Source organism: Sphaeramia orbicularis, chromosome 6 (assembly GCF_902148855.1).
Source record: "Sphaeramia orbicularis chromosome 6, fSphaOr1.1, whole genome shotgun sequence".
NCBI lineage: Eukaryota > Metazoa > Chordata > Actinopteri > Kurtiformes > Apogonidae > Sphaeramia > Sphaeramia orbicularis.
This window is the reverse complement of record NC_043962.1, coordinates 2,692,870-2,707,878: the sequence shown is the minus strand read 5'-3', so window position 1 is coordinate 2,707,878 and position 15,009 is coordinate 2,692,870. Positions and strand designations below refer to the sequence as shown.

Below are 15,009 nucleotides of genomic sequence, written 5' to 3'. Positions count from 1 at the left end.
TATTATTGTGGTATTGCTGAAATTGTGCTCAAAATGTTCAAAAAGTACTAATACACACACTGAAATAATTTAACCAAGTTGTGTTTAAAAAAAAAAAAAAAAAAGCAAAATAACTGGCACAATGTCCCTTCTGTTGCAGAAACATTCAAATATTAACCGTTAGTGGTCTGAGCCTATTTTGTCCGTTTTTCAGTACTTGTGATTTTGCCTTTATACACTATATAAACAAATGTTTACTATACCCATGTTTGGGGTCTGTTTTTTCAGCACAACTTCATCTGTATCATCTGCTTTTTATTTTTTTCACTTTAACCTACTATATCAACACAAAAGGACAAAAAACACTCAAAAATATAAAATCCGATTTGAAAAATATGTATAATTTATTGTATAAATAACACACAGATGCTTAATGAACCTTTTCAGAGACTTTAAAAGTGAATATTGATTCCAAATATTAGGTATATACAATTAAAATTGTAATAAATTTAAACTATACTTAAATATTTGACATAAAAGCAGATCTTTACATCAGTGTTTTCTCCCCTAAAAGTGTGGTAATCAAACACGGTTATCATGATATTTAGAGTCAAAAAAACCCAAAAAAACGCATTGGCTGTATTTTAAAGACTGCCATGAATTAATAAAGGCATTTTATTTTTACACAAATCCTACAGTGTGCCTTGGATATATTTTTTGAAATCTAGCATGCTAATGCGGATTCTTTTTTTTTTTTACTCTAAATAACCAGACACATCACAAGTTTCCAAAGAGCACCTGTGGATAATCACCAAGAAGAAGACCCAGCAGCACTTCCACTTTGTTGGATTACGGTTATCATGATAATTAGAATTTAAACGGTGATACTAATCGTCTGCAATTTTACCGCGGTTTATCATTATACCAGTAATTGTTACATCCCTAAACACTACATGTGTTGCAGTTCAGCTCAGGAAAGGAGGAAAGAGAAAAACAAACCCAAAGCCTCTGTGTTACTGTTTCTCTGCAGGACTTTTTTGGTAAGTCAGACCCCTACCTGGAGTTTCACAAACAGGGAGAAGATGGAAAATGGATGCTGGTGCACAGGACGGAGGTGAGTTCTGTTCAGGAATACAACTGGAGTAGCTTCAGACACCTGCCATTACTGTTGAGCATGAGCTGTCACTAAAACAGTGGTAGTGGTAAACAGGAAACACAGTCAGACGTACAGATGTGTGTGTTTGGGTCATTCTCTGCTGTAGCTGTGACTGTGTGGTATATTTACTGTTGGATATTTGAGTGATGAATACTCGTGTGTGTGTGTGTGTGTGTGTGTGTGTGTGTGTGTGTGTGTGTGTGTGTGTGTGTGTGATAAAGGTCATAAAGAACACCCTGGACCCGTCATGGAAACCCTTCACTGTGCCTCTCATTTCTCTGTGCAATGGAGACGTGGACAGAAACATAAAGGTCAGTGTTTGCAGTTTGATCCAACTGGACTTTTTTAAATGCCACAATGTACATTTGGAACATGAAAACACAGGCAGGCGGCTCCGTGTTCAGTTAGCATTATATCACAGTCACTTCATAGTGTTCTGTAGTCAGGCCGTGTGTTCTACCAAAGCACTGAAGCAAAGTAAAAACCATCTGGAATGAAGTTTTAAACCAGGGCTCTCAAACTCCTGTTCTTTCAGGTTCTACATTCAGCCTGATTTGATCTGCAGTGGGCTGGACCAGTAAAATAATAACAGAATAACCTATAAATAATTACAACTCAAAATTTTTGTCTGTTTTAATGCAAAAAAACCCCATTTAATTATGAAAATACTTTTCTAAACTATCCAAACAAAAAAGATGAGAATAACCTGAAAAAACTGAAATTTCTTAAGAAAAATCAGTGTAATTTCACCAGTCTTCTTCCTCCACTTCTCATTAGTCCATGTGGATTCTGGATCAGATCTACAAAGACACTAAACACTGAGGAACAGGAAGGAAAGAGTTCGAATTGGGCTGAATTTAATACAGACATTTCAGGTTGTTCATATTTGTTCAGGTTATTCACATTTTATTGGTACAGGAGAGTTTGTAAATGTCAATATGTTCTGCAGTAAAACAAAGACAAAAATTTGAAGTTGTCATTATTTATAGTGTTATGGTCTCCAAACAATAAGAAAGTAAGTCGGCTCAAAGGGAAAGGAGACCCCAACATAAAGAAAGGACACCATAGAAATTAAATGACTTTAAGGATTTAGTAACCAGGTTAAACAAAAGTAACCCAATGAATCAACAATGAAATCATTTAAGAAAATAACGAACTCAAAAGGCAATACATACCAAAAATGAACTCAATGAACCAAAAAGACCTGGAGGTGCCGGCAAAAATAAATAAAATGGAGGGGGAAGGCAGGCCACCCCCTACAGGGATGTAGAAGCTGCTCCTCCTCGCTAACAGAAAAGAACTTACTCAACTAAATCTAAAGCGAAAAGTTTGACCACCGGCCACCCCCAGGCCAAACTAAAAGAAATTAACTTAAATGTTAACCAAAAAGAAAGAAGCTTCCTAGCCTAAAGCTTCAGCTGGGTCTGGAGGGGTTTGCATCTGACTGGTTTTTGTGGCTGGCTGACAGTCAGGGTGGTTGGTGTTCAGCTGATCATCATCAGGTGTGTCAGCTGATTGAAAGAGTCGCAAACAGAGTTACACAATAAAATGTCATGGCCCCACGCAACAATAGGCATAATGTAAATTTTTTTTTTTTTTTTCACATCAAACCGAAAAGAAAATATAGAGGGTTTTTTTGTCGGTTCTTCTGCCGTTATTATTTGACTGTAGATCATATTGGTCTGTGTGTGGAACCACAACTAAAATGAGTTCCACAGCCTGGACTGTGGAATTTTTACACTTTGTAAATTCATCCCAGGGGCCGGATTGGAACCTTTGAGGGGACGCATTTGGCCCCCGGGACGCATGTTTGACACCCCTGATTTAAACCAATGCAGTCACTGAAAATGCACATGTGGAATGAACGTCTTTATTATATTAGATAGAGCTGCAGATTTACAGCAGAAACAGTAAAAGACACCATTTTAAAAAGGAAGCTTTCCAAGCCAACAGATGCCAGTGAAATAATGGGATGCTTTGTGCTCGATGACAGGTGCTGTGTTATGACTATGATAATGACGGTGGACACGACTTCATCGGAGAGTTTCAAACCACAGTTGCCAAGATGAGTGAAGCCCAGAGCTCAGTGGAGGTAACACATGATGCACAAACACCAATCAGCTGAATGTGTGTTGGTCAGTCACTGTATGAGGCAGCCAGTCCTGCACACGTGGTTTACACGGTTAATGTTCCAAAAGCACAGCCAAGTAAATGGTGCAGGTCTTACTCAGAAATGTGTTAATTATTACCTCTGCCAAGGAGGTTCTGTTTTCATCAGGGTTTGTTTGTTTGTTAGCAAGATAACTCAAAAAGTTATGGACAGATTTGGATGAAATTCACAGGAAATGTTGATACTGGCACAATGAACAAATGATAAAATTTTGGTGGTGATCGGGGAGGGGGGACACACTGACCTGCACTGGTGGAGGTCTGCGCTCTCTGAGTGCTTTTCTTTTTTTTATACTTTGTTTTTATTTGTTTTTTCAACAAACAGACAATACAACACACAAACCTGGGGTCACTGGTTGAACACAAAATACACTACTCAAAAAAAGTTAAGGACCACTTTTTAATTTGTGTATAAGTTTTTTATATGAGGTATTCTACTTCTGGAAATACCCCAATACAACTGTCCTGAATGTCCTCAAACACACTGTAATCAATTTCACACATGATTGGATTCAATTGTTGCATAATGTCTCTGGCATCATTGCACATCCTGAAATGAGGGCCTATAGGGGTGTCAGCTGACCACGTGAAGTGGTACAAAAGTGGGTGCAAAAGCATTTTCTGTCTTTAGTCTCCACAATCAGACAACTTGGTGACAACAGCAATGCCGAGACGCCACCTGAATGAACCAGAAGTTGCCAGAGCCCTAGGGATGCTGGAAGCTGGCCTCAGTCAGCGAAGAGTAGCCGAAATGATGGGTGTGTCGCACAGTGTCATCAGCAGAGCAAACCAAAGACACCGAGAGACAGGGCTAGACTCCGAGAGACCCCGCAGTGGCCGACCAGTTGCAACAACCCCTAGAGATGATCGCTACTTGACGAATCTCAGCCTCTGCAACCGCTTTCACAGTGCACGTCGCCTCAATAATGACTTCGCTGCAGCAACTGGAGTGATTGTTTCCACTCAAACAATCCGTAACCGACTTCACCGAGCCAATATGCATGCCAGAAGGCCAGCTCAGTGTGTCCCACTCACCCCTGCTCCCCCAGGGACCACGTAGAGACGAGTACGGTTGCCATAGGCGATGCCTCCCCACACCATGATGCTGCCTCCTCCATAACGGTCATGTTCTGCAATACAGGGGTCGGCAAATCTCTCTCCTGGTTGCCTCCAGACTCTCACACATCCATCATTGTGGTCAAGGGAGAATCTGCTCTCATCTGTGAACAGAACACGGTGCCATTGCTGTTGGGTCCATCTGACATGCTCCTGAGCCCAGTTGAGAGGGATTCTTCTGTGAGCAGGGGTGAGTGGGACACACTGAGCTGGCCTTCTGGCATGCATATTGGCTCGGTGAAGTCGGTTACAGATTGTTTGAGTGGAAACAATCACTCCAGTTGCTGCAGCGAAGTCATTATTGAGGCGACGTGCACTGTGAAAGCGGTTGCAGAGGCTGAGATTCGTCAAGTAGCGATCATCTCCAGGGGTTGTTGCAACTGGTCGGCCACTGCGGGGTCTCTCGGAGTCTAGCCCTGTCTCTCAGTGTCTTTGGTTTGCTTTGCTGATGACACTGTGCGACACACCCATCATTTCGGCTACTCTTCGCTGACTGAGGCCAGCTTCCAGCATCCCTAGGGCTCTGGCAACTTCTGGTTCACTCAGGTGGCGTCTCGGCATTGCTGTTGTCACCAAGTTGTCTGATTGTGGAGACTAAAGACAGAAAATGCTTTTGCACCCACTTTTGTACCACTTCACGTGGTCAGCTGACACCCCTATAGGCCCTCATTTCAGGATGTGCAATGATGCCAGAGACATTATGCAACAATTGAATCCAATCATGTGTGAAATTGATTACAGTGTGTTTGAGGACATTCAGGACAGTTGTATTGGGGTATTTCCAGAAGTAGAATACCTCATATAAAAAACTTATACACAAATTAAAAAGTGGTCCTTAACTTTTTTTGAGTAGTGTATTTAAATCACCGACAGCAGTAACTGAGCATTGTCTTATTTATAGTCCTGCCATTTTCTCCAGCGCTTCATGAACATATGTTCCTTGAGTCGTAGGTTGTACGTCAGTCTTTCCATGGGGTAAATTTCCTCTATTATAGCCACTGATCCTCACGGGATGCATCCGTTTTGTTGTTCCTTGTTATGGCCTTTTTGGAAGCGATTATATTTATTTTACAGAGGTATTTGTCTTCTTTCTCTACTACATTTCCAGACAGCAGTCCCAGCTAAAGGAATTTGGGGTCCTTAGGAACTGTGAAGGTCATAATATCCTCAATTATTTCAAAAAGCCTGTCCCAGAAAGACTTCAATTTTATATAAGTCCAGAAAATGTGAGAGTGATTAGCAATTGTGTGCCCACATTGTCTCCAACAATATTGTTGATGTCCCTTTACTTTAGTAGTGATATGTGGTGGAATAAAGAATCTAATCAGGCTTTTCTACCTAAATTCCATCCATCTTGTAGAGCTAGTAGATGTTTGTTGTGTGTTGCACATGGTATACCAATCACTCGCAGACAATAATAATAATAATGGATTAGATTTATATAGTGCTTTTCTATGAACGCATACTCAAAGTGCTCACAGTGGATCCATTATTCATTCACTCTCACATTCACACTCTGGTGGTGGTAAACTACAGTTGTAGCCACACCTGCCATCGGGTAGACTGACGGAAGCGTTACAAGACAATACCCAGCTCATCCTCCCATTTTGATTTAACCCGAGTGCTTTTCTAGTTTGTCAATAAAGTCGAAGTCAAGTCGACTAGTCGTATGATGACGTCATCACATTGACAGCGGAGGAACAACACAGACACAGATGTTCAACAATGAACAACTTGTACTAACGTTCACTGGAACATGAACATGTTCAGTTCAGAGCAGACGAAAACAGACACAAGCATCAACAGTCCTTCACAGACATTTAACCAAACTAAACAGACTAACACCTGGAATTTACTGTTACATGGAAGTGAACGACATAAAGGTGGAAAAGGTTCAGATGGGGGCAGAAAAGACACACATTATGTTAGAGAAAAGAGCGAATAAATGAACTAAATGAGCAGAATAATCCGAACCCACTGTGTGTCCACAGTGTTCTGCAGTCTTGGTGGTGCTTCCATGGTTCAGAACATTTACTGATGCCACAGTTTGTCTACATCAGTCAGTTTAGTACCTACTCTGAATCATCTTCTTCCTCCAGTCTTGCTAGTGATGCGCAGGTCAGGTTTTTTTTTTTTTTGTTTGTTTTTTTTTTTTTCCAACCCGCTTTTGTGGAATTATTTGACCTGCCCCACAAATAAAGTGACATTTTTTGGACCCGCACCAACCTGACCCGGGTCCGCTGATCTGCACATCACTACTTTGCACTTCATGTTTTCATGTATAAAGATGAGAGTATCGACATGCGCTGAATGACAGTGATGGAAGGGAGGGAGAGAAGAACACAGTCGACTCCAACAAAGGAACGTCAACAAAGGAACGTCGGCTTTTCTGTTCATGCCCTGGTACAAACTGAATGTTTGGGCCGTAGTATCGTTCTGTTTGGTGTGTTCACTGCAGGTACAGACGCAAAAAACAGGCTTCGAAGGGAATTTAACTGCAAACAGGAAGAAAACACATGACTGTGTTTCTATTGGTGTAAAAGTGCATCACATGGACCAATCACTGACGTTGATACTGTGTGTAATCTAACTACTATACTGTGTGTAATCTAACTACTCTGTTATATCTACTCATCTGCATCTGAGAGCAATTTACACTGAATCTGAAATTCTAGTCACTGAAAAGGAGGAGGATTAGATTACTTTCCCCTATTATTTAATTATTTTTTTATTTCTAAACTCTTTGTACGCATTTGTCCACAGTTGAATAAATGTTCTAAACTGTTCTAATGTTGTTTGTGGAATGAACAGGATCTGACAATACATTCCACCACGCACATCGCTTTGATGCCACCGGAATATTACACACCCTGTTTTTAATTACACACCCTGTTTGTTTTTATTTTTCACACACCCTGTTCTTCATTTGTGCCTCTTACACTGTGGTCAGTTCACTTTTATTTTACCTGCACATGTTTAACAGGCTTGACTCAGAGCGTCTGAAAATTTAGTGGGATTTCTCATTTATTTGAAGGGTTCTGATTTAGCTGAGGTGTGGTTCAATTCGGTATATAATATAATTATTTTGTTAATGCAGTGGAAGGTGGTCAGTGCATTCTATTTTGGAGAAGCAGACAAGAGAATGTAGACAGAGGCTAAACACATGACTATTGATGGGAACGGGGGTAAAAATGGAGTAATATAGGCCTGATAATACTTTTATTATAGTATTATTTACTATTACTTTCATTATAGTATTATTTACTATTACTTTCATTATCATGTTATTTATTGAATTGAATTGAAATTGAAAAAGGACAAACTGATTTGTGACAGAAGTGTACATATCTCACATATCACCAAAACGATCAATCTCACATAGTACAATAAATACAGTAAATAAATGAGTAAGTCATCATAGTTAATGGTGCATTGTTCCCAACAGGCTCATCTACAGGCTATTTAAAAACTGTTACTATTACTATATTACTATTACTTTCATTATCGTATTAACTCATTAAAGCTCTGTTCACTTACGTCTGTTTTGAGTTTTTCACAGTAAAACCACAAACCAGCTCTGTCTCCTGTACAGTTTGCGTTGTCAGTAGCTGCACTGCAGATACGTTTGGAATTGTTGATAATAACCTGTAACTGTAACTTACCGCCTTCATAAGACTCATAATAATCAGATTGACTGAGAAGCATGGACTTCATCCTTGTACTTCAAAGTTGTATCAGTGACATGACAGCTCTTTGTATTTTTATCACTGTGACACTCTAAGTGTTGAAATAAACCCTACACTAACATCGTACTCACACTAATAATGATTTTTTTTCCTGCTGGAGTTCTTTTGTGCACCTGTGTTTCATTTTTGCCTCTTCTCTTATCAGTTGTAGTTTTATATTTTTGTGCTTTTTAGCTTTTGTGTCAACATCCCTGCTGCTGCAAAATGAACGTGTGCTAACAGTCATCCACTGCAGGTGCATACATAACTACGAGCCCCCCCGCATAGTAACCCTTTAAGACAGTAGCATCTCAAACATCTGGATACTAGATGCTGCTTTGAGAGCCAATAGGGCCTTAATTGGGCTTTAGGATGGTGTTAAATCCAAAGATCACCTACATATAAATATAAACCTGTATGTCAGGGCTGTCAAACTCATTTTGTTTCAGTTCCATATTCAGCCCAATTTGCTCTCAAGTGGGCCAGACCAGTAAAATAATGACTTAATAACCTATAAATAATGACAAATCCAAGTTTTTCTTTGTGTTGTAGTACAAAAACACCCAATTAAAGTATGAAAATATTTACATTTTACAAAAAAGATGTGAATAACCTGAAAAAAACAGAGATTTCATTTGAAAAATTAGTGCAATTTTAACAATATTCTGCCTGGACTTATTATTTCTACATGTGCATTTACACACAGTGTTCCATAAACATCTGGTAACAGGCAGAATACTGTTCAAATTTTGGAGTTTGGAACTAAAATTTGAACAATTTCTACAATATTCCATCTGTTATTATGAACACAACTCCAGATCCCAGTGGATCCATAAATGCACCAAACATTTAGGAACAGGCAGAATATTGTTCAAATTACACATTTCAGGTTGTTCATCTTTGTTTATATTTATGTATTTATTTGCATTTTATTGTGAAAGAATAGTTTTGTAAATGTAAATATTTTCACAGTGTAATGTTATTTTCCATCCATCCATTTCCTTCCGCTTATCCGGGGCCGGGTCGCGGGGGTAACAGTCTTACCAGGGATGCCCAGACTTCCCTCTCCCCAGACACCTCCTCCAGCTCTTCCGGGGGGACCCCGAGGCGTTCCCAGGCCAGCCGAGAGACATAGTCTCTCCAACGTGTCCTGGGTCTTCCCCGAGGTCTCCTCCCGGTGGGACATGCCCGGAACACCTCCCCAGGGAGGCGTCCAGGAGGCATCCGAAACAGATGCCCGAGCCACCTCAGCTGGCCCCTCTCGACGCGGAGGAGCAGCGGCTCTACTCCGAGCTCCTCCCTGGTGACTGAGCTCCTCACCCTATCCCTAAGGGTGCGCCCAGCCACCCTGCGGAGGAAACTCATTTCGACCGCTTGTATCCGGGATCTTGTCCTTTCGGTCATGACCCAAAGCTCATGACCATAGGTGAGGGTAGGAACGTAGACTGACCGGTAAATCGAGAGCTTCGCCTCTCGGCTCAGCTCCTTCTTTACCACAACCGACCGATACAGCGACTGCATCACTGCAGACGCTGCACCGATCCGTCTGTCAATCTCACGCTCCATCCTTCCCTCACTCGTGAACAAGACCCCAAGATACTTAAACTCCTCCACTTGGGGCAAAGACTCCCCACCGACCCGGAGAGGGCAGACCACCTTTTTCCGGTCAAGAACCATGGCCTCGGATTTGGAGGTGCTGATCCTCATCCCGCTCGCTTCACACTCGGCTGCAAACCGCCCCAGGGCACGCTGAAGGTCCAGGTTCGATGAGGCCAACAGGACAACGTCGTCTGCAAAAAGCAGAGATGAAATCCTGTGGTCCCCAAACCGGACCCCCTCCGGCCCCTGGCTGCGTCTAGAAATTCTGTCCATAAAAATTATGAACAGAACCGGTGACAAAGGGCAGCCCTGCCGGAGACCAACATGCACCTGGAACAGGTCTGACTTACTGCCGGCAATGCGAACCAGGATCCTGCTTCGGTCATACAAGGACCGGACTGCCCTTAGCAAAGGGCCCCGAACCCCATACTCCCAAAGCACCCCCCACAGGATACCATGAGGGACACGGTCGAACGCCTTCTCCAGATCCACAAAACACATGTGGACTGGTTGGGCGAACTCCCATGAACCCTCGAGCACCCGATGGAGAGTATAGAGCTGGTCCAGCGTTCCGCGACTGGGACGAAAACCGCATTGTTCCTCCTGGATCCGAGGTTCGACTATCGGTCGGATCCTCCTCTCCAGTACCTTGGAATAGACTTTCCCCGGGAGGCTGAGGAGTGTGATCCCCCTATAGTTGGAGCACATCCTCTGGTCCACCTTCTTAAAAAGGGGAACCACCACCCCGGTCTGCCAATCCAGAGGTACTGTCCCCGACTGCCACGCGATGTTACAGAGACGTGTCAGCCAAGACAGTCCCTGCACATCCAGAGACTTAAGGTACTCAGGGTGAATCTCATCCACCCCCGGTGCCCTGCCACCGAGGAGCTTGCCAACCACCTCGGTGACTTCAGCTTGGGTGATGGACGAGTCCACCTCTGAGACCTCAGCCTCTGCTTCCTCCATGGAAGACGTGACAGTGGGATTGAGGAGATCCTCGAAGTATTCCTTCCACCGTCCGACAACATCCCCAGTCGAGGTCAGCAGCTCCCCACTTCCACTGTAAACAGTGTTGGTGGCGCACTGCTTTCCCCTTCTGAGGCGCCGGATGGTTTGCCAGAAATTCCTCGAGGCCGACCGATAGTCCTCCTCCATGGCCTCCCCAAACTCCACCCAGACCCGAGTTTTTGCCTCCACAACTGCTCGGGCTGCAGCTCGCTTGGCCTTCCGGTACTCATCAGCTGCCTCGGGAGTCCCACGGGCCAACAAGGCCCGATAAGACTCCTTCTTCAGCTTGACAGCATCCCTTACTTCCGGGGTCCACCACCGGGTTCGGGGATTGCCGCCACGACAGGCACCGGAGACCCTGCGACCACAGCTCCGAGCAGCCGCTTCAACAATGGAGGTGGAGAACATAGTCCACTCGGACTCAATGTCCCCAGCCTCCCCCGGGATCTGGGAGAAGCTCTCCCGGAGGTGGGAGTTGAAGACCGCACTGACATCGGGCTCTGCCAGACGTTCCCAACAGACCCTCACAACACGTTTGGGCCTGCCGAGTCGGTCCGGTTTCCTCCTTTGCCAGCGGATCCAACTCACCACCAGGTGGTGATCAGTTGACAGCTCCGCCCCTCTCTTCACCCGAGTGTCCAAAACACGCGGTCGGAGGTCTGATGATACGACAACGAAGTCGATCATTGACCTCCGGCCTAGGGTGTCCTGGTGCCAAGTGCACTTATGGACATCCCTGTGTTCGAACATGGTGTTTGTTATGGACAAACTGTGACTAGCACAGAAGTCCAATAACAAAACACCGCTCGGGTTCAGATCAGGGAGGCCGTTCCTCCCCATCACCCCCCTCCAGGTCTCACTGTCGTTGCCCACGTGGGCATTGAAGTCACCCAGGAGAACAATGGAGTCCCCAGTCGGAGCACCATCCAGCACCCCTCCCAGGGACTCCAAGAAGGTTGGGTACTCTGCACTGCTGTTCGGCCCATAGGCCGAGACAACAGTGAGGCACCTGTCCCCGACCCGAAGGCGCAGAGACGCGACCCTCTCGTTCACCGGGGTGAACTCCAACACATGACGACTGAGCTGAGGGGCTATGAGCAAGCCCACACCAGCCCGCCGCCTCTCACCGCGGGCAACGCCAGAGAAATGGAGAGTCCAGCCCCTCTCGAGGGGTTGGGTTCCAGAGCCCAAGCTATGTGTGGAGGTGAGCCCGACTATATCTAGTCGGTATCTCTCAACCTCCCTCACAAGCTCCGGCTCCTTCCCTCCCAGCGAGGTGACATTCCATGTCCCAAGAGCTAGACTCTGCGTCCGGGGATCGGGTTGTCGGGCTCCCTGCCGTCGACTGCCACCCAATCCACACTGCACCCGGCCCCTACGATTCCCTCGGTGGGTGGTGAGTCCACCGGAGGGCGGGCCCACGTCGCTCCTTCGGGCTGGGCCCGGCCGGACCCCATGGGCATAGGCCCGGCCACCAGGCGCTCGCATTCGAGCCCCAACCCCGGGCCTGGCTCCAGGGTGGGGCCCCGGCTGCGCCGTACCGGGCGACGTCACGTTCTTCTGCTGTTTATTTTTCATAGGGGCTTCCGAACTGCTCTTAGTCTGGCCCGTCACCCAGGACCTGTTTGCCTTGGGAGACCCTACCAGGGGCATAAAGCCCCCGACAACATAGCTCCTGGGATCATTCGGGCACTCAAACTCCCCCACCACGATAAGGTGGCAGTTCAAGGGGGAGTGTAATGTTATTTTTTTCCACTTAATTTTTTTCCACATAATTTTTCACATAGAAAATTTGTCGTCGTTATTTCTGGTTTATTGTGTTGTTATTTTGACTGTAGATCACATTGGTCTGTATGTGGAACCTGAACCAAAAGGATTTGGACAGCCTGGACTGTTCAGGTTCATTTTTACACTTTCATCCTGCAGGGCCAGAATGGAACCTTTGGCGGGGGGACCAGATTTGGGTCCTGGGCAGCATGTTTGACACCTGTGATGTACATGAACCAGTTTGTGATGTAGCGTCAAAGCTGCTGAGTCTGTTCTATAGGAATTTAGCTTTGGCACAAATAAATTAGAATGATGGTCAGTCATGAACTAAAACACAGCAGGTTTATTTGATCTGTGAACGTCATGTTTTCTAAGTGTCTAAGCTGCACTTGGACTCCATACTGATTAATGTGCAGTTTAAATGCATTTAGTTGAATGTTTCTACAATAAACCTGGAATAATCGTGCACAGATTAGCATTTGTGTATTTTTTTTTTTTACACACTGTAGGCGCTGAGAACGGGTAGCGTCGTCAGTCTGCAAATGAACAAATACTCTGGAGATTTTATTCTTTTCTTTATTCTCTTGTATTTGTGGTCTGATAAAGATGTGTAGATGCAGAGATCAGAACAACATGCATTCATTAGTGTGTGTCTGTGTGTCTGCGCAGTAATACTGAGCAGGTTCATCTGTAAAAGTGTGTGTGCTTAAGCAGCCTGATGTGTCGTTCTCCCACTGAGTCTCTTCATGTGTGGTAGTCCTGGGGGGGGGGGGGGGTGCAGAGGCAGGATGGAGAGAGGGGGATGGAGAGTCTATGAAAAGAAGGTTAAGAAAATGGGAGGTGCTATTGAGATGTAAACCAGCCTTTAGCTGAGCCTCAGTAACTCGCCGAGGCATTTACAGCTCCCTGTCATGAATCAGCGGCTGACTGAAGGCATGAGCTCCTGTTTGTGTGTCTTCTGATCAAACACGTCTGGATGTGCAGCACTTTTCACCATCCTACAGCGTCTGTTCTGATGTTGACAGACACTGCATGACAATGATTCAGTGCATTAAAAAGTGTAGTTGTGTTTTCTGTGCACATGTGCATGGAACTGTCTTATACAACCTGAAAATACAAGAAGACAAATATGGGCTTAACCCTGGGATGAACTGGGGACATGTCCACGATGTACCCCACACTGGTAACTGGGATAGACCCCAGCAGCCCCACAGCCGTCTGGAGAATGAAGAGGGTCAGAAAATGAAGAGAATAGGGGTTTGTGTAAGGGTGGCCGGTCATTTAAATATCTGAAACTGGATTTGATTGTGTTTGCTTCCCTCAAATTTAGGGTCACAACCTGAAATGGGTCATGGAGTTCTTTTTATTGGATCAAACAAAGTACTAGTGCTGTCAAACCATTCAAATGTTTAATCAGATTAATCACAGGGTTTCTGTGGATTCATTTAGATTAATCACAATTAAATATCATTCATTTTTAATCTATATTAATCACGTTTCATTTTGACCAAACAGACTCAAGAAATTAGGGAATATATATATATATAAAGTGCTGGGCAACAATTGAAATTCTTAATCGCAATTAATCATGTGGATTTCTGTGATTAATCACAATCGCATAGTTATATGCGGGGGGGGTTGCCGGCATCAATAGCGTGTATTGCCTTTAAAGCTCTACCTACCGATGTGGCATTTCTCACAGCACTGAGTAAAAGTTTGAACATGAACAACCCGCCTCCCTCCAAAGCCCCGCCCCCTTCCCTCTGCCTGAGCTCTGAGGCCCCTCCTCCTCTCTCCTCCTCTGCTGATGCGTGATGGAAACAGAGGAGGAAGCAGAGGTGGAGGTTCGGTCCGTTTTGGCGTGTCCGCGGACCCCTCCCTCAGTAATCAGATGCATCATCCACCTGCCGCGGGCCCGCGGCTCCTGTTCCATCAGTAGACCTGTTCCATCAGTAGACCTGTTCCATCAGTAGACCTGGTCTGTGCAGTACTGGGTCAGGGTCTTCACTGCAGTGCCCAGGGGATGGGCGCGCGCACTGTGAACGCGCGGCCTCCGCAAATTTTCCGTGGAATTTTGAGGTTTCATAGTCCATACAATTCTCATCCTACATCATCTTACATGTGTGACACCATGTACATGCACCTGTATGAGTCCCACCGTCATAAAAGCTGAGCTTTATGCAGACCTGTTCAGTCCAGTACAGCTGACTTCCAGACTTTTATCTCCATCCTTCATTCATCAGACTCCTGTTTGTGCCCCTCAGTTGTTGTTTCTGTTCATAAATCCGTTTTTTCCCTTCCACATGTGCATGTCAGTTCTATCCAAACACATCCTAGACAGTAGACTGTGGTCAGTGACAGGAGAAGCAGCGCGAGTGAAGCGTCAGATTCAGTGGTACTCATATCGGATGTGAGACGGTGATAATGGATCGGATGCTGGACGGCCGTAATGGATGATTGACAGGAGGCTCAGTCAGGTTCGGCCAATTA

General features: G+C 44.8%; 1 protein-coding gene and 1 pseudogene across 2 annotated transcripts in view; both read left to right on the top strand.

Annotated features, from left to right (window-relative positions):
• Positions 1-15,009, top strand: part of LOC115421684 (CCR4-NOT transcription complex subunit 1-like) — a 969,367-nt pseudogene that overhangs the window by 352,365 nt on the left and 601,993 nt on the right.
• The window catches only part of cpne2 (copine II), a 106,232-nt gene that overhangs the window by 33,348 nt on the left and 57,875 nt on the right, over positions 1-15,009 (top strand). For both annotated transcript variants that reach the window (XM_030137670.1, XM_030137669.1), the window contains 3 exons: positions 1,010-1,093; positions 1,357-1,446; positions 3,129-3,227. In XM_030137670.1, the coding sequence (XP_029993530.1) occupies positions 1,010-1,093; positions 1,357-1,446; positions 3,129-3,227 (273 nt within the window). The remainder of the gene's footprint in view (positions 1-1,009; positions 1,094-1,356; positions 1,447-3,128; positions 3,228-15,009) is intronic.